General features: G+C 51.9%; 6 protein-coding genes across 6 annotated transcripts; 4 read left to right on the top strand and 2 right to left on the bottom strand.

The window, feature by feature from the left end:
* Window positions 1–128: 128 nt before the first annotated feature.
* Window positions 129–2,360, top strand: cat2 (bifunctional catalase-peroxidase Cat2; the record flags this gene model as incomplete). The annotated part of the gene is made up of 1 exon (XM_056933709.1): window positions 129–2,360. One exon carries the CDS (start codon window positions 129–131, stop codon window positions 2,358–2,360), a length of 2,232 nt encoding a protein of 743 aa, XP_056791250.1.
* A 1,003-nt stretch (window positions 2,361–3,363) lies between these two features.
* On the top strand, window positions 3,364–4,841 carry N7539_004106 (Zn(II)2Cys6 transcription factor domain-containing protein; the record flags this gene model as incomplete). Its single annotated transcript, XM_056933708.1, has 2 exons — window positions 3,364–3,510; window positions 3,651–4,841. Coding segments are annotated over 2 exons (1,338 nt in total), but the record flags the coding sequence as incomplete, so codon positions are not given.
* Window positions 4,842–5,740: 899 nt separating this feature from the next.
* On the top strand, window positions 5,741–6,760 carry N7539_004105 (RTA1 domain-containing protein; the record flags this gene model as incomplete). The annotated part of the gene is made up of 1 exon (XM_056933707.1): window positions 5,741–6,760. The coding sequence occupies one exon, from the start codon at window positions 5,741–5,743 to the stop codon at window positions 6,758–6,760; it is 1,020 nt and encodes a 339-aa protein (XP_056791248.1).
* A 770-nt stretch (window positions 6,761–7,530) lies between these two features.
* On the bottom strand, window positions 7,531–8,633 carry N7539_004104 (uncharacterized protein; the record flags this gene model as incomplete). The annotated part of the gene is made up of 2 exons (XM_056933706.1): window positions 7,531–8,387; window positions 8,492–8,633. The coding sequence occupies 2 exons, from the start codon at window positions 8,631–8,633 to the stop codon at window positions 7,531–7,533; spliced, it is 999 nt and encodes a 332-aa protein (XP_056791247.1).
* Window positions 8,634–10,672: 2,039 nt separating this feature from the next.
* N7539_004103 (fungal specific transcription factor domain-containing protein) lies at window positions 10,673–12,328 on the bottom strand (the record flags this gene model as incomplete). Its single annotated transcript, XM_056933705.1, has 2 exons — window positions 10,673–11,735; window positions 11,814–12,328. 2 exons carry the CDS (start codon window positions 12,326–12,328, stop codon window positions 10,673–10,675), a joined length of 1,578 nt encoding a protein of 525 aa, XP_056791246.1.
* A 3,055-nt stretch (window positions 12,329–15,383) lies between these two features.
* Window positions 15,384–17,170, top strand: N7539_004102 (uncharacterized protein; the record flags this gene model as incomplete). The annotated part of the gene is made up of 3 exons (XM_056933704.1): window positions 15,384–15,638; window positions 15,678–16,457; window positions 16,517–17,170. The coding sequence occupies 3 exons, from the start codon at window positions 15,384–15,386 to the stop codon at window positions 17,168–17,170; spliced, it is 1,689 nt and encodes a 562-aa protein (XP_056791245.1).
* Between the last annotated feature and the right edge of the window lie 235 nt (window positions 17,171–17,405).

Genomic DNA, 17,405 nt, shown 5'->3' with positions numbered 1-17,405 from the left:
TTGATCAATCACTCATAATCCTCCTCCTCCTCCTCCTCCTCCTCCTCTGCTCCAGAACGTCCCCCCCTCAATTCCGTCTACTTTGGTGATACCCTAAAACTCTCTCTACTCATCCCAACACAGCCAATATGGGTGAATGCCCCGTTCACAAGCCCGTCAATGTGGCTGGCCACGGTACTCGTAACGGTGACTGGTGGCCCGACAACCTGAAGCTCAACATCCTGCGCCAGCACACCGACGCCACGAACCCCATGTCCAAGGACTTCGATTATGCAACCGCCTTCAAGAGCCTCGACTATTACGCCGTGAAGAAGGACCTCACAAATTTGATGACCGATTCCCAGGACTGGTGGCCCGCGGACTTTGGTCACTATGGTGGTCTGTTCATTCGGATGGCGTGGCACAGCGCGGGCACTTATCGTGTCTTTGACGGTCGTGGTGGCGGTGGTCAGGGTCAGCAGCGGTTCGCCCCCTTGAACAGCTGGCCCGACAATGTCTCCCTGGACAAGGCCCGCCGGCTGCTGTGGCCCATCAAGCAAAAGTATGGTGACAAGCTCTCCTGGGCCGACCTGTTGTTGCTGGCCGGCAACGTCGCTCTCGAGTCCATGGGCTTCAAGACCTTTGGTTTCGCCGGCGGCCGTCCCGATGTCTGGGAGGCCGACGAGTCGGTCTACTGGGGTAGTGAGGTCGAATGGTTTACCAACGACGCCCGCTACAAGCCTGAGGATGACGGCGAATCCTCCAAGCAGAGTAACCTATCCACTCGTGACCCCGAAGATCCCCTGGGTGCCACTGTGATGGGACTGATCTACGTCAACCCCGAGGGCCCCGACGGCAACCCAGACCCCGTCGCCGCCGCTCACGATATCCGGGTGACGTTCGGTCGCATGGCCATGAATGACTACGAGACCGTCGCTTTGATCGCCGGTGGTCACACTTTCGGCAAGACGCACGGCGCGGCTTCTGCAGACAACGTGGGCAAGGAGCCCGAGGCAGCCGGTATCGAGCAGCAGGGTCTTGGCTGGACCAACTCCCACGGCTCCGGCAAGGGCCCAGACACCATCACCTCCGGTCTCGAGGTCACCTGGACGCACACCCCGACTAAGTGGAGCATGCAATACCTCGAGTATCTCTTCAAGTACGACTGGGAGCTGACCAAGTCCCCCGCCGGTGCCAACCAATGGGTCGCAAAGACCAACGATGAGATCATCCCCGATGCTTTCGATTCCAGCAAGAAGCACAAGCCCACTATGCTCACTACTGACTTGTCTCTGCGCTACGATCCTGCGTACGAGAAGATCTCCCGCCATTTCCTGGCCAATCCGGATGAGTTTGCTGACGCCTTTGCTCGTGCGTGGTTCAAGCTGCTCCACCGTGACATGGGTCCTCGTGCTCGTTGGCTCGGTCCCGAGGTCCCCAAGGAGAAGCTCCTGTGGGAGGATCCCATCCCCGCCCCCAACCACCCTCCCATTGATGCCGAGGATGCCGCGGAGTTGAAGAGACACATTCTCAGCTCGGGCGTTGAACCCACCAAGTTTATCGCCGTTGCCTGGGCCTCTGCCTCTACGTTCCGTGGCGGTGATAAGCGTGGTGGTGCCAATGGCGCTCGTATTCGTCTGGCTCCTCAGAACAACTGGAAGGTCAACAACCCCGCTCAGCTGCGTGAGGTCCTGAACGCCCTTGAGGAGATCCAGCGCAAGTACAACAGCTCGCAGACTGGCAACAAGCGCGTTTCGCTCGCTGACTTGATTGTCCTGGCCGGTTGCGCCGCGCTCGAGAAGGCTGCCGGTGTTCCGGTCCCCTTCACTCCGGGGCGGATGGATGCTTCGGAGGAGCAGACTGACGTCGACTCCTTCAGCTTCCTCGAGCCCGTCGCCGACGGTTTCCGTAACTACGGCAAGTCTTCGATCCGTGTTCGCAGCGAACAGATGCTCGTGGACCGTGCTCAGCTTCTGACCCTGACTGCTCCTGAGATGACCGTCCTGGTTGGTGGTCTGCGTGTGCTGAACGGCAACTACGACCGCTCCAACCTGGGTGTCTTCACTCAGCGCCCTGGTCAGCTGACCAACGACTTCTTCGTCAACTTGCTGGACATGAACACGGAGTGGAAACCCACCGACAGCAACAACGACCGGTTCGAGGGCATTGACCGCAAGACCGGTGCCAAGAAGTGGGATGCCTCCCGCGTGGATCTGATCTTCGGTCACCACGCTGAACTGCGTGCGCTTGCTGAGGTCTATGGCTCTCACGATGGTCAGTCCAAGTTTGTCCGTGACTTTGTCGCCGCTTGGGATAAGGTGATGAACCTGGATCGTTACGATGTGGTCTATTCGGGCGTGCAGGGACGTGCTCGTCTTTGAATGTGTTTTTCAATAGTGTAATGCGCTCACGACGTCTTGATGTTCTCATCGATATATTTCCCTCCCTTTTTTACCACCGTTGCCATTTGACGGATAGGATGAAGAAATTGAATAATTCTACAATGTCATATCAGTTACATTCCCACATCCTCCCAATCAGTACCTTCTCCGATAGGTCTTTTGCCTGTCGATGAAAGCTGTACACCCTCCCAACTAATAGCTGTATGGCCCCATTCTGTGTCTGCATCAAAAAGGATAGCGGCGAGTTTTCCTGCCCGTCCTCATAAAACATCGTCAAAACATGCACCTAGTCATGTGCAGTACTTACTCGCTGTGTAAAGATCAGCCCTGTCAGGCCCTCGATATTGACATCATCATTCACAGTACTTTGAAGGATGTTAGTGGAACAGAGTGAGATCTATATTCGACATCGTCTCGGTACTAAAGCCCTGGAGATGAGACGGCTCTCATGGCGAGGGCTTATACACTGCGAACAACAGTGTACGACGGCCAATAAGTGCACCCGGAAGATACAAGCACTTGCCGTACTTGATAAAATCATACAACAAGCCAGGTAAACGGCCAAGGTTCCTGTAGTCTTTCCTCTGACCGTGGCCGGGGCCCGTAGGACGACTCCGTGTTTTGTAAGTGACTTGTTAATCTCGATACCGGTCTTGCTGGATGGTGTATGTGATTGATTCGTTTTTGAATTTGATTTTGACTACCTTTTTCGTGGTCTTGCTGAGGTCGTAGTCTTCTGAAATTGCGTTGGGTCCTAGGTGCATTCATACTTTGGCCGCCGTACATGATGGAATACTGTCTTTAACCTTTCGGGGTTTCATAGGCTCTTGAGGCTACAGTTCAGTGCCTGAGGCCAAGAATGGTCCACCATGTAGAAGTTTAGGTTAGGTTAGGCAGGTAACCACTACTTATTAGCAGTGGGTTCCATCTTCCTCCACTGCACCTTTTAAGGTTCTGAGCAACACCCACGCCTTTTCCAGTTGGTCGAGGTGCAAGTTCTCAAGTTCTGCATGCAGTCTCGGTTCAACAACGTCTGACGTTCTCCATGAGCGCAAGGCCATTTCGCTCACGGCGGTCTCATCAAAAGTCTAGACACGGCTGTGCAGAATGTAAAAGGCGGCGTATCAAGGTCAGTCACTGTTTGTTCAAGATCTTGCAGGCTTGGACATGGTCAGCTGCCTGACATCTGCGATGAGCTGCTTTCTTAATTGCAAAGGGTTTACCTTGCACACATTCTTGGGAAAGCTTATATTGACGGTAAGGTATTAGTGCGATGAGACCACCCCAGTATGCACCAACTGCGGGAATCGTGGGCAGGAATGCTCGTTCGCCTCAGTCAGTCCAGCCAATTCGACAATATCTAGTGGCTCGCCTTCATCCGGCACTCCGCGAGGCCAAGATCCCCAGGCGAGACGTTTTGAACCTCGAGTATTCTCAAATGGAGGTCGCCAACAGACCTTTCGACTGGCGACCTCCAAGAGGGGCCAACGCGCGCCTCGGAATGAGCCAGCAGACTCGCCGGCCGAGTCCTCGCTTTCCGACGGCATCTCCATAGCTGATCTTCGTCTGTTTCATCATTATTCCATCTCAACATGCTTCACACTGACCGAGGACAACGATCCAAATGGAGTGATGCAGAAACACATCGCCCAGTGGGGCATGGATTTCCCTTCTATCTTGCATCTGATCCTCGCTCTGGCTGCGTGGCATTTGGCCTACCTGACTCCCGAATCTCGCAACAGCTACATCTCACAAGCGGAGAATCACTTCACTTCTGGTGTGCGTATTGTGACTCGCGAACTTGCCAATTTCAACGTCGACAACTGCCAGAAGATCTACATGTCAGCTGTACTGGTATGTCTCGCATACTTTGCCCGCGGGCCCCAACCTGGCGAATACCTCATTTTTAGCGATAGCGGCATTTCCGAATGGCAGAGACTCCTAAGAGGAGTCAAGGTCATCGTCACTACGTATCGCCATGAGGTTTTCAGTGGAGTTTTGGCGCCCGGGGAGGGCGGGGAGTCGGGGGCAATGAGCGAGTCTTTGTGCGTCGAGCTCAGGGAACACACTAAAGAAGTCAAGACCCTCGGACAATTCGTCATGCAGAATATCAATACCCAGCCGAATCGGTCGATGTATCAGTCGGCCATTGACGATCTACTGATGATCATGCAAGATGTCTACAAAAAACTGGTGGTCAATGACCCCGGTGTTGGCTTGATGCCCTCTTTGATGGGTTGGCTCTACCGACTCCCTGATGAATTCGTGTGTCTCCTGGAACAGAAAGAGCCATTTTCTCTGATGATATTGTCTCACTGGGCGGTCATTCTGAGATACATGGAGAGTGTATGGTTCATGGAGGGCTGGTCTCAGCATGTGCTGCGAGGGATATCGGCCAATCTCAGTGCTGACTTTCAACCTCACATTTCGTGGCCTATTCAGCGGATAACTGAGAATTGACTTTGGATCAGTGCTGTGACATTCCCGGCTGCGAATAAATCTACGATTGAATACTCGACTAATGATGCATGGAACGACTGGCTCCATTCACCTTCTACCGAAAGACACTATGAGATGTCAGTAATGGACAAGGAGCACGTACACATTGGCAAATTGCCGGTGGCAAGTTGCAATAGGCGAACCCTTTTTGTAAAAATAGATCTGAACCTTTCTCCAGGCATCACTCCTCGATAAGACATTGGCGATAGGTTTCATCCCCAGTTTGAAAGTACCCAGCTATCCATAGGAATCGAAATGAGACCCAACGAGCCCAACACAAGGGTCTATCCAGCCATCGGTGGTCTACGGCCACAATGATGCAATGCACATTATCACCTAATACCCGCTCGGACCCCGACAGTGGTTCTCGAGCGGAGATGGTAAAGAGTCAAGACAAGAATGGAGGAAGGGGGCATACTGGACATGGCCATGCTTGACTATGATTCAAAGGCAACAAGTTTCCAATATCTTGTAGCCTGGATCATATTTTAGGAACTGCCAGCCACGCGAAGATCTTTTCATATGAGACCCATCCAGGATCAGGGACATTGATTGTGATGCACGAGGGTGGACTCTCGAGGTTAATTCCAGAACGGTATCCGTGAATCTGATGCATTCGAAACCCACTTGAGTCCCGTGGGCGCGATCAGACCCACACGTATCCGTATGTGAAAGCTGCCTAATTGGGTAATGCTCACTGCGAAGCATTCAACAGCGTGAACATGAGCTTGATGGGACATCCTACATAACTACGTTAGGCCGCTGGGTCGGAGATGGGTAAGTCGCTCTCTTCATCATCCTCTGGTGTCATACTCTCCCATTTCAAAAGCGCGGTGGTACAGCACGTCTCGGCTACAAAGATGGATATCGTCTTTCACAACGGCACAAATGGCGGACATCCTTGGGTCGAATTCTATCCATACACGCCCTCCGCGTCGGCTGGATATGCATTCCTAGCAATCTTTGGCATTGTGACGGTGATGCATTTTGTTCTGATGTTTCCATATCGCGCGGCATACTTTTTGCCTCTGGTGATAGGGGGGATATGTACGTCCACCTACGTCGGATCTGCCATGTACCGGTTCCGAACCAGACTCGAGCATTGTATACCCGTTCCATATCCATTGTCGCGCCTGCTAACCGGAATAAAAACAGGCGAATCATTCGGCTACTACGGCCGCGCATGGTCCCATCATGACCGCACGGATATCAGATCCTGGGCTCTCCAAGAAATGCTCATCCTCTGCGCACCCCCGCTCATTGCCGCAACAATCTACATTGTCCTCGGCCGGATCATCCGCGCCTTTGACGCCGAACATCTCTCCAGCATGCGTCCCAAACGTATGACCCTCGTCTTCGTCCTCAACGACGTCATCTGTTTCTGCACCCAGCTCGGCGGTGCCGGTGTCCAGGTCACGGGGGACGCCAACATCATGAACATCGGAAAGAAAGTCGTGCTGGCCGGTCTGATCTTCTCCCTGCTCGTATTCATCATCTTCGTGGCTGTTGCCGTGAGCTTTCACCGGCGGCTGCAGCGTCAGCCCACGGCTGTTTTGGGCGCGAATCCGGATTTATCGTGGAAGAGATACATGTGGTCGTTGTATGTTGCTTGTGCGGCGTTGGCGATCCGGAACTTGGTGCGGACGATCCAGTTTGGCGCGAATCGCACGGCGGATATCAATACCAAGGAGGTGTATATCTATGTGTTTGATGCGTTTTTGATGGCCTTGTCGATGGGGGTTATGGTTGTTTATCATCCGGGGCTTTTGGTGAAGAAGGCGAGGCGAGCAGTGAAAGTGGCCCAGTTGGGTCGGCCGTCGACTTCGGAGCCGAACAGAAATTCGGGCAGTGTACCTTTGATACCACTGGGCGGACGGTGACATGGGCCACGATCGACCACCCTCCAGCTGGCGTGGTACAATTGGAGATTGTTAAGGCAGGGGAGAAGCCGTGTTGAATCTTGGCCAAAGGCCGTCGACAATCTATCGCATCAATATATGGTACATGCAATCAAGAATTCAAGTCGAGGCACTGGGTAGATTTCCCTGGAGTGGCGGACATCATGCAGATGAGTAATGGAAGACGCGAGTTCAACCAAGGATTGGTTCCGAAAGTATTTGAAGTCTTGTTCTCATGTGACTCGCGAAGGTTAGGTAGACATCCCGTACTTATCGAATCCACTGCAACGTGCACTGACCCGAGTACGTTTACCATTTACCTTTATGCAGGGCAGGCCCTTCGAGCGGTGTGATAGTAGTTGCTGAATCAACAAATCCAAATCACTCACAGAGTCAATTAGAGAGCAATGTCATTATTATAATCCACTGGATGCTAAGCCAGAGCCATCCATACCAGGTTCCAATCCAAACGGTCCTGAAGGGACCCATATTCGAAACATAACCGGTCCAGTTGCTAACATGCCAAGAGATCTTGCATCTTCGAGCCAAAAGCTTGGCCGCGTACAAACAAGCCAATCCGAGATAGATCTGGGATATCGGAATGCGTGACCCTGACGTCTCCCTCGCGCATATCTCCACAGCGGAGGAATGTCACAGCGCAGTATCCTACCTACATCCCAAGTTCAAGACGGCGGGTGCGCCCATTCTCCGCCCTGTGGGAGAAGAAGGAAAGAAGCAAAAAATAAGAAAGATTAAAACCACATTATACCGGCCACCAGTCCAATTACCACAGCCATACAGCTGCCCCGCAGCTCAGCTGTCGAACCGGCAGCGTCTGTCGTCTGATTATTTGTTGTTGAAGAAAATTCGTGCGTCTTCAAGCTCGGCTCGAGACCACTATTCACAGGGGACGCTTCTCCTGGAGAGAACACACCCCCGTCCAATTGCTTTTGTATCTTGCTGGGCGGCTGATGCACCGCCAGCTCTGGGTTCAGTGATGCTGACAACTGGGGCGTCGAAGCATGGTAGGTGGGAGAAGAGGGCCACATGTCTTGCGCCTTTTGGCAGGCCTGCTGCCATTTGCTGCACCATGACGAGAGTCGGCTTTCAGTCGCAGTCTTTTCTTCCTTTTCTTTCTTTTCTTCGTCGGGCTTGGTGGGCTTGTCGCGAATGTGATTATCTTCTTCAGCGGTAGGAAGGCTTCGTGAATCGTCGTTGATCAAGGTGGGAGGAGGGGTGGCGTTCATAGACATGAGGGAAGGCGACGTGAGCGTGGATATCGTGGAGTGATTGTGATGAACACACGAGGTGAACAGCTGATAATCATCCAGTTGTTTCAAGAGGTATGTTCGTAATGCGCGCGCGCGTCTCATGAGCGGCAAAGGTGAGGCCGATTTGTGACCCGAGTCTAGACGGCGACTGTCATTGCCATCTGGACTGCTGTCGCCAGGTTCCCCCGGCGCTTCTGGAGCCCTTGAAGCATGTGCCGAGAGGTTTTTTGCATTTGCGCGCGAACGAGACCGATTGGACAAGATCCACGATCTTGGCGACTGCGCGGAAGTGGTGTCCGGCGGAAATGCGGCAACGCCGTCTTGAATCAGGGGAAGGTCTATCGGCAAGATGACCCGTTAGTCTCGGACGCGAGAAAAATCTTCGGACCGAAGGCCAAGAAAGAGCAAGATGGACAGAGAGAGGGGTTGGAATAAGACGTACGGGATGCTCCACCTGTGAAATAAGTCCAGTCCACCAGCTTGACGTTAGACAAGCCAGACAACGAGGGGATCAGCGTCAACAATAGAAACCCCAAGAGCGCCAGCAGAGGGAACGCGCCCGAATGACCCAGCCCCGGGCGCATCATCCACGATCACCGGTCGGAACCGGAGGCCGTTGCGATGGAGACGTGCAGGAGAGGGGGTTACAATGCGAGCCACGAGACGAGAAATCTGTCTGCTTCCAGGAATGCCATAGGGATTGAGGGGGTGGGGGGTTAATGAGGGTGAAGAAAGCTGGAGAGCGAGTGGGCTCGGGGGCTCGGATTTTACGGGGTGGAAAGCCCTGGGGGGGGGGGGGGGGGGGGGGGAATATGTCCCCTAACAAGCGCGCCGACAAGATGAGAAAAATTCAAGGGAAGAACAACCAGTCGCAGACTTCAGTAATAAGTGCGCGCTTGAGTCAGTGATCAAGAAGTTCTGTCAAATTGTGCAAGTCAAGAGAGCCGCGACCCAATGCAGGAAGAGGGAGTACCAGCTTGCTTAAGGGTTCCGTGTCCGACATCTGAAAAATTACCGAAATGGATGACGGCCAGAAGCCCGAAAGAGTAAAGGATGTGCAGCTTGGGGATTTGTTGTAGACTCGGCTATCTTTCTCCTCGTCTACTACTACTCTAGTATTCCCTGCTGTGATCACGCTACTACAGATTGACTAATGGTTTTTTGTTTTCGAGTCATGTCCGTTCACTCGTAGTATGCAGCATGCATAAGGTACTGCAGGCGCAGGCTTCGTCTCTTGGCACCGTTTGAACTCCCGTTTCGGCCCGAGTGACGTCGTGAAAAGGAGGGTGGATCGCCCAAAACGAAGAGGACGGGCGGCTGGAGGAGCTTTGGGAGCCTTGGGAGCCCGGGAGAGGAGAATGAGTACGACGTCAGAAGCTTGTTTTGGGACTGGAAGCGGGCTCCAAGTGTTGCAGTGACTTGCCTTGATCTTGAGTTGAAGTCTTCTGACAGGATTAGGTACTATACTATCGTACATTGTACATACAGCAAGTGGTTCCCGACGGCCAACTTCATGTCACCCGCAGGGCAGACTAGAGTGCATAGTCATCATACTGCATGTCTCCGAATTGTCGTTTTTTTTTTTCTTCCTGTACCTCTTTTCTTAGTTGTACCTGGCCGGGCCTTTTTCGACCACCTTGAATAGAAGTGGCATGCGTCAGGCCAAACATAAGTACTAGAAGGCGGTGCCAGTTGGAACTGCAGAGTCTCTCTCTCGTAGTTCTATTCTCTAGGAACTAGGTTATCTACTATCGACCTCTCGAGACCATCAAGTTATACAGTCTCTAAACTATAAGTGATTTGCAAGCAAAACATCAAATGACGCAATGCGGCCTGCGCGAGAAATAGTCATATCTCCTTGATATCGGTTGACTTTTTCCAAGCAAGTTGGAATATCGTGTCAAACTTAGCGTGACAGTCAACCGTGCGGGCCAATGTCCGGCGGCCGACAAGGCCCGCTTAAGCTCCCGCGCAAAGGACCGAAAAGCCAAAGCAGGTTTAGGTGAGCTCGCCCGGCATCGTCAAAAGGCTTAGCGGCATAGAACCAGATCAATCATGCCCCTCTCTTGGCAGCAGAACTCGGTTGTCGTTGCCTAGGCATCCACCACATGCACGATTGCACACTGGCCCTATGAGACTGCAATGTCCACTCGGTGATCGGCCACTTATATTAGCGCGGCGAGGGAAATCCGGTCTTCCAAGAGTTGTCGTGGTACTTTGGCCCGTGGTAGGACCAACTCTGGAGCCGTGATTCAGAGTTGATATCACTCTCATTCATGGATGGACTCGAGCGTGGCGTTCTTCTGGTGCATAGGTTGACCGGACCGTCGAGAACACAATGGCATTGTGTCTGCAATGATAACAGCAAGCTTTGTGATACTCATGCCGCTTCTCTCAAAGTGAGTCCAAGTACTCTTGTGTGACGTTCACGACAATTTCCTCCACCCGATCAAAGTTTTCATTATATGATGGACCAGGTAAATACTCATCATCATGATGCTCAAGCTCGCTCTATTCATGCACAAGTATGAACATGTCAGCCCTGTCGGCAACTTGGAATTGTAACCCCCCGCCTGTAGTTACGATCAGGGCGATGAGACACTTCACTTATGACGACTCTCGTTCAAGATAATAAATCGCCATAGAATGACTTGTCGCGGAAAATCCAAGACCGATCAGGCTTTTCCAAAAATCGAGGCAACCACTCCGGCAGACGCACTACTTCCTCTGTCGGCGGGTTGGGATCCGGGAGTGGAACGGGCAGAGACATCAAAGCACGCTCAAGTTCCATCTCAGTCCCTTGACTTTGCCGGACGCTAAACGCTCCAAGCGTGGCCGTTTCACTCTCGTCGTTGCTCTTCAGTAGCAACTCGCGACAGGGCGAATGATAGATGATCTGGTACAGTCCTTCAAGTGCTTCAAGCCCCCTTTTCAAAAATACGGATGACGAGGATTCCAGACGAAGAATGTCGAAAGTGTTCAGAAAGGTGACCAGATCCAATCTCAAATCATGGTCGACATGGATCCGCACGCCCTGACGGGCGAGCTGTCTCTGTTCCGCCTGGATGGACAGCAGACAGACCCCGAGACATGCCAAAGCGTCCATCAGCCACGCGGGTAGCAGGAATAGACTCTCCGCAGCACTGCTCGCATCCGTGGTCGACGAGTAGAGCTGTGATAAGCAGGTAACGGTCTTGCAGAGCGTATCCATATAGGTCCGTCGGTGCCTAAAAGCGAGCATACTCGGTACGTGCTTCGGCGGCGTTTTCGTTGCCATATGCAGACAATTGAAAGCGTCGGCAAATGCTCGATATAGGGACGCTTGGGCGTGGCGAAGGGCCAGATAGAGAAATTCTCGCTTCCGAGGAATCGCAGGCTCGATTGCGTCCCATCGAAGATCAGGGGTTTCGAGAGCGTAGGTTGGATGTAACGGATCAATGACTAACGCTTGGAATTGCTGGGCAAAGTCCGCTACCGTTGACGCATTGTAACGGTCACTGTGCCAGGAAGGTGGACTCGTAAACGCGGTGATATAGCGAGCGATCTTGATGTGATAGATTCGGTCCGTGTAGACAGTGATGGCGCCCGGGGTTCCCGCCAAGGGCTGGAGAAGATCACGCGGAATCTCGACATCAAAGTACCCTTCGGGGATGAGAGGCCAAAAATTGAAATAGACGCACATATATCTGACAATTGAGCCGTGTCAGCTTCCTTGGGACGCCCATTACGGATAGCGTTGGGAAGGATCCTTCACCATGACATACCGATCCCATATGTAAAGGTTCCAGAAGGCTTGACGACGAAGTTCCATCTCAAAGTCGCTCAAAGTAATTCCTGGGTCTCGCAGGTGCAACCCTATGGCTCGGGCGTCTTGTATGGCTTTGTTCAAAGTGGACCAACTCGCACTAATCTTGGCGTAGTCAACCAGATAAGAAACATGACAGAGTCGGTGTTGGACTGCGACAATGGAGGGTGGCTCCTCTGGTGGTCGCAAGGCTTCGAGCTCCGCGGCGAGCGCGCAAAACCAATTCTCGACTTGGTTCAGATGCGTGCTGAGGATCCCAGTGGTAGGGTAATTTGCATCTGGCAGGCTTTGAATACTGAGAAGACACACGCGGAGCACAAGAATCCCGAAGTCAACATCCGCGTCATCCCCCAGCGCAGACCGTCTTAGATCATCACTCCGCGACTCTCGAATTTCACACCATGCATTGTATTTGGATTGGAATGATGGGTCAATCACACTTTCATAAGTCCGGTTGACCTCGTTTAGAAACATGCCGACCAAGAAATCGGTGATGGCTCTCTCGGGCCATAGCCTTTGTGTTTGCGGCGAGTCTCTCAGGTGAGAGATGTCGCTTCTGCGCTCGTTCAGTCACCATGAGTATGATCGGTAGAGGGGAGGGCGGGCAGCATTGAAATACTTACAAAGACCCCAACAAGACCTGAGAACTTTCCAGCCCTTGTGCTTGGACATCTATCCTCTTGGCTAGATCGGCCGAGTCTGATTCATTAGATGACGGGACGTTGTCCTCGCCATGATCTCGCACCGAGCTTCGACTCCGAGGGGTGTGTTGGCTGCCGCCACCTCTCCCTCGGGCCAACTGTGAGGTCGCATCGGAGTACAGACAAAGGTGCTCTACACCACGACTCGTGCAATTATTGCACGGTTTCTGACGATTGCACTGTGCTGAGTCAGTGGTCACGGTTCCGACTCCGGATCACGGGCATCCGTCACTCTGCTCACGTGCCTTTTGCTTTCGTCGATTGCACTCGAGACATGTCTTGATCGCCTTCCGGCGTGTTCGCCTCTCCGTCTGCATATGTACCCTCTGATGAAGAAATCGTGAGCTTCCTGAGAAATTGCAGATCTGACTTAGTTTGGCTCGAACAAAGGTTGACAAAGATTCACAGGTTAACGATTAATCCTTCTTTGCGGAGATCTTCTCCCTCATCCCCGCGACGATATTCCTTCAGATTGATTCTCCCTTTTTCGAGTGAAGCTGGAACTGCCGCGGTTTGATCTGGCCCCCACATTGACCGGAGGAGACCTCCCATCGTAGCCCAGAATGAACGATGCACTCGACCTGACTGGTGCATGGAAGTGGAGCTTGCAACTCGTGCAGAATTGGAGAAGCGTTACATCTGGCCCTATGAGCAGTAGGGCCCTGACTTTCAACTTTCGGAATCGTATTCGATCAGACTCTCTGTCTTCTGGCAAGTTGCAGATTCAGTGCTTATGCACAAACAATGATCCATCCAGTCGGGGAGACGTCGGTCGGCATTCATGATACTGAGCGCTGGCCCGAAACCTTGATCTAACAACTCGTCTCCTCAGCTCCTGTGATGAATGAGTGTGGACTGTGGGCATGCCCTGTCCTTCTCCACAGATCAACGCAATGATAAACTTATTTTTCAGAGCGACACTGTGTGTGTGAGCGGGGTCTTTTGGCCTCACTTCCATGCGTTGATGTCTGGTCATCAATCCTGGTTGAACCTTGCGACCCTAGCCTCGCATGCGGCTCCCGAACCAACGATCCATGCCGTCATATGCAGACCGACTTAAAAAAAGAGGTTCTGAGCGCTAACACATTGGGGGCCAACGCGCACCACATGCCAAAAGGCGACCTTCCAGTTATGTGTATTCCACTGGCTTAGGGGAATCTCTCGGCGGACTCGTTGCAGTCGCCAACGGGCTTGGCGTGGAAACTGTGGATTCACATTGGAGGGTCCCACGTTTGTGAATGGAGCCGCTTGCTGAATAGGGTAGGTACATACTACGCGCTTTCCTTAGTGCCTTTGTGCATAATCACGCCTTCACGAGATCTAAACTGCAGAGACGGATGAGTGGCCATTGGGAGTGTCAGAAAATAGGACCCGAAAAGACAGTCTGTTGATTGACAAGGGTCCTACAGTGCCCCCGGAACTACCATGTGAGGCCCACGGCCTCAATTCCAAGTGATTGTTGAACGTTGCCCGACGGATGTCCGCTTCTGACTGCTGGTATATATAGATGTTCTAGAAGACGGAGTGCAGGTTTGAGCCTCGAGCATGAGTCCGTGCGCAAGTCAGATCTCTCCTCATGGGCTCCTTGGAGTTTGGACAGCTCAAGCACATAGCCTCGAAATTAGAGCGAGACTACCAGTCCTATTACTGCGCAACTACAATCTCCTGCGCTCAGAGCCAAGATCCAGTAACTATTCGCAGCCTTGATTTGGAGCTAGCTACAGTCATCATATTTGGCCTCCTCTTCCAGCTCTGCATATCATGCAGACTATACAACAGCATATCCAGGGAGTCGAGCGAGTACCTACCCATTAAACTAGTGAACACAAAATCATGCGAATTTCTTGACTATATTAACCTTTGTGAACAAGCTTCCTTGGGTCTCCCATCCGCGATACTGTTCGAGCGACCTGATCTCCTTTCTCCAGATTAAATGCTCAAACTCAAATCCGAGGGTTGATGAAAGGGCTCCTTGCATTCCTCTGGTCGAGTAGAGCGTGTGAACGTCAATATGCAATGGAAGATGACAGTCGAGCAACTGAGACTGGTCATGGATTGACCACAAATAATGCTATCGGATACGACTTGTGGGATGCTCGTTGGGCTTCAGCTTGCGGTTGTTCAGCTGAAGATGGCGGGAGTCGTCATGTTGAAGATCTTGGCGGGTTCCATTTGCGGCTGCAACCTTTTGCGTCCACGCATTCCAGACCACGCCGGAGACTTCTGTGAAGACCATGTTGAGCCTTTGCAAGGTGGTGGTGATTCACTTCAGGATACTGAGAAACTGGTGCGTGAGGTCAGAATTCCCTGTATGCCGTGATCAGACCTTCGCACGTGTTTTGCGGGGCATCCTGTGCTTATGAGTACGACATTTCTTTGTGTTGTATACTTCGATGGCGTGCAGCATAGCATAAACCCTAATTCTGGTATGAGGAATTCGAGGCTCATCTCTAGGGCGTACCTTCAACGGATCAGTGGAATGCGCGTCTACCACATCGGAAAAGAGACGAGCCCCTTGCCCGTCGCTCGGATTGACGACAGCCCCTTGACAGCACCAAACCCTCTTCTTTATACATCCCTGTATGGCGTGGAATATGCGGAGAATAAACACGGGATTTGAGCCAAAACAGACAAATATGGAGAGAATTATTCCGGGCGCATATAACCATGAGAATTTCATTCCAAGCCGGGGCTCACGTAAGGCGTGATTCTAGTCCACGACTCAAGAACTTTCCTCAGATGCGCGACCAAAACCTGACTTTTTAATCAGCACTGCTAGGTTGTGCCCTCAAAGTCAAATACTGAGATACTTTCAGTGATCAATATAAATGGGCCAAAATGAGATTGATTCAGAAGATGCCTTTGGTCGTGAACGCAAAACGAACATTGGTATTCTCAGTACCATCAGTCCAGACGTACATGAAAAGGCTCAAGAGAGTCAATTACAGCTCTTTGAAGGCCCTCGATCAGATGAACAACAGCAATGGCACCCAGACCTCCGAGACTGGTTGGTGTTTGTCAATATCCTCGTTTTCGCGATGATGGATACTTTTGATGCCACAGTGATGATACCTATAGTTCCTGTGAGTACGGTCTCTTAAGTTTTTTTTTTTTTTTCACAGGAAATGAAAGCTGACTTCAACGCCTTCAAGCGACTAGCCAATGCACTCAACGAGCCTATTGTTACCACTCTCTGGGTGAGCACCAGCTACCTCATCGCCAGTACCGCCAGCCAATTGTTCTTCACCATGGCATGCGACGTCTTCACCCATGGCCCGCTATGGATCGTGGCAGGTATCTTGAGCACGATCGGATCGGGAATCTGCGCCGGTTCAACAAGCTTGACCGCGCTGATCATTGGCCGCTCGATACAAGGAATAGGCGGCGGCGGTGCAACAGCACTTTGCTTTGTGATCATGCAAGACACAACGCCCAAGTCGATCCATTCCCGTTATTCGTGCTATATCCAGTTGACGCGATTTATCGGGATAGTGTTGGGCCCTGCAGTCGGGGGAATCTTCACTGATAAAGGCACGTGGACATGGGCGTGCTATTTCAACTTTGTCTTCTGCGGACTAGGCTTACTGTTGATCCCGGTTTCCGTGGACTTGCGCATCTCGAGAAACATTCCGCTTCGAACGCTTCGCATCTTGGATTGGTCCGGCGCGACAATGGCTATACTGGGTCCAACTAGTCTTCTGATCGGTCTCGCCTGGGGAGGTGTCCTGTACAAATGGACAGAATGGCAAACAATAATGCCTATCGCTGTCGGGCTTTCGACCATGATTGCCCTGATCTTGTACGAGTCAACATGGGCTCTTCGTCCGCATTTTGGATCAAAAGTATTCAGATCCACAACAACAACAATGACTTACATTGGCTGCTTCTGCCATGGCTTCGTGGTAAGTCCAGGCCTCTTTTTTGTACCGGTTTATGAACATGAAGACTGACCTGAAACCAGCTATTCGCTCAAATGCAGCATTATGCATTCTTCTTAATGTTGACAAAGGATTTTTCCACAACGCATGCTGGCTTGTCGCTGTTAGCACTTACCGGCTTCGCACTTACCCCAGCCGCCGTCGTGGGAGTTGCCTTTGCAAACAAGCCGCAGTATACCCGATACGTCACCTCTGGTGGATGGACGCTGAATCTTCTTGCATCTAGCTGTTCAATCCTTCTCGGAAGGAAGACACCCATCATTGGACTTGTCTTTCTGCTCCTGACTGCGGGTCTCGGTCACGGGCTTCTTTTAGCAAGCTATAGTACCAAAGCGCACAGCATGGCAGGGTCCGGAAGTAAATCATTTGCTAGGAGGCCGGTTGCAGTCTCGAACTTTATGCGCGCATGGGGTATGGCAATGGCCATACCCATTGGAGGAGTGATATTCTTGAACATGCATGAGCGTCAGCTTGAACACCTTGGACTTGGGAAGGACTTGGTTAATACTGCTCAGGGATACTTGGTTCTGATGAATCAGGTAAAGATGTCCCATGGAGAGCGGACGGCCATGCATGATGCCTCATCAAAGTCACTACAAGTCGTATGGATGGTAATGACTGGCGTGAGTGCATTGGGCGGTTTTTCAACTGTCTTTGCATGGGGAGCACGGTTGTGATTCCGTAATCATAGCTTATGCTCGGAAAAGTCTCATTGGCCTCATACTCGTGTTCTAATAGTCGATAAAAGTGTGGCTATGATAAAGAAACGAATGTCTCCATGACCGTACAGAACCAAAAACATCAGGGGTATGTGTAGTGAGCAATCATCGTGGTGTATGCCACAGGCGCTGACATCGCCGAAGAGCATTGTCATCCTTACGCCCAATTGAGATTGAAATGGTCCCACATGCG

This window comes from Penicillium diatomitis (genome assembly GCF_028827545.1).
Source record: "Penicillium diatomitis strain IBT 30728 chromosome Unknown utg000004l_segment0_segment0, whole genome shotgun sequence".
Taxonomy (NCBI): Eukaryota; Fungi; Ascomycota; class Eurotiomycetes; order Eurotiales; family Aspergillaceae; genus Penicillium; species Penicillium diatomitis.
Note: the sequence above shows the minus strand (reverse complement) of the source record. Positions and strands in the feature narration are given on the sequence as shown.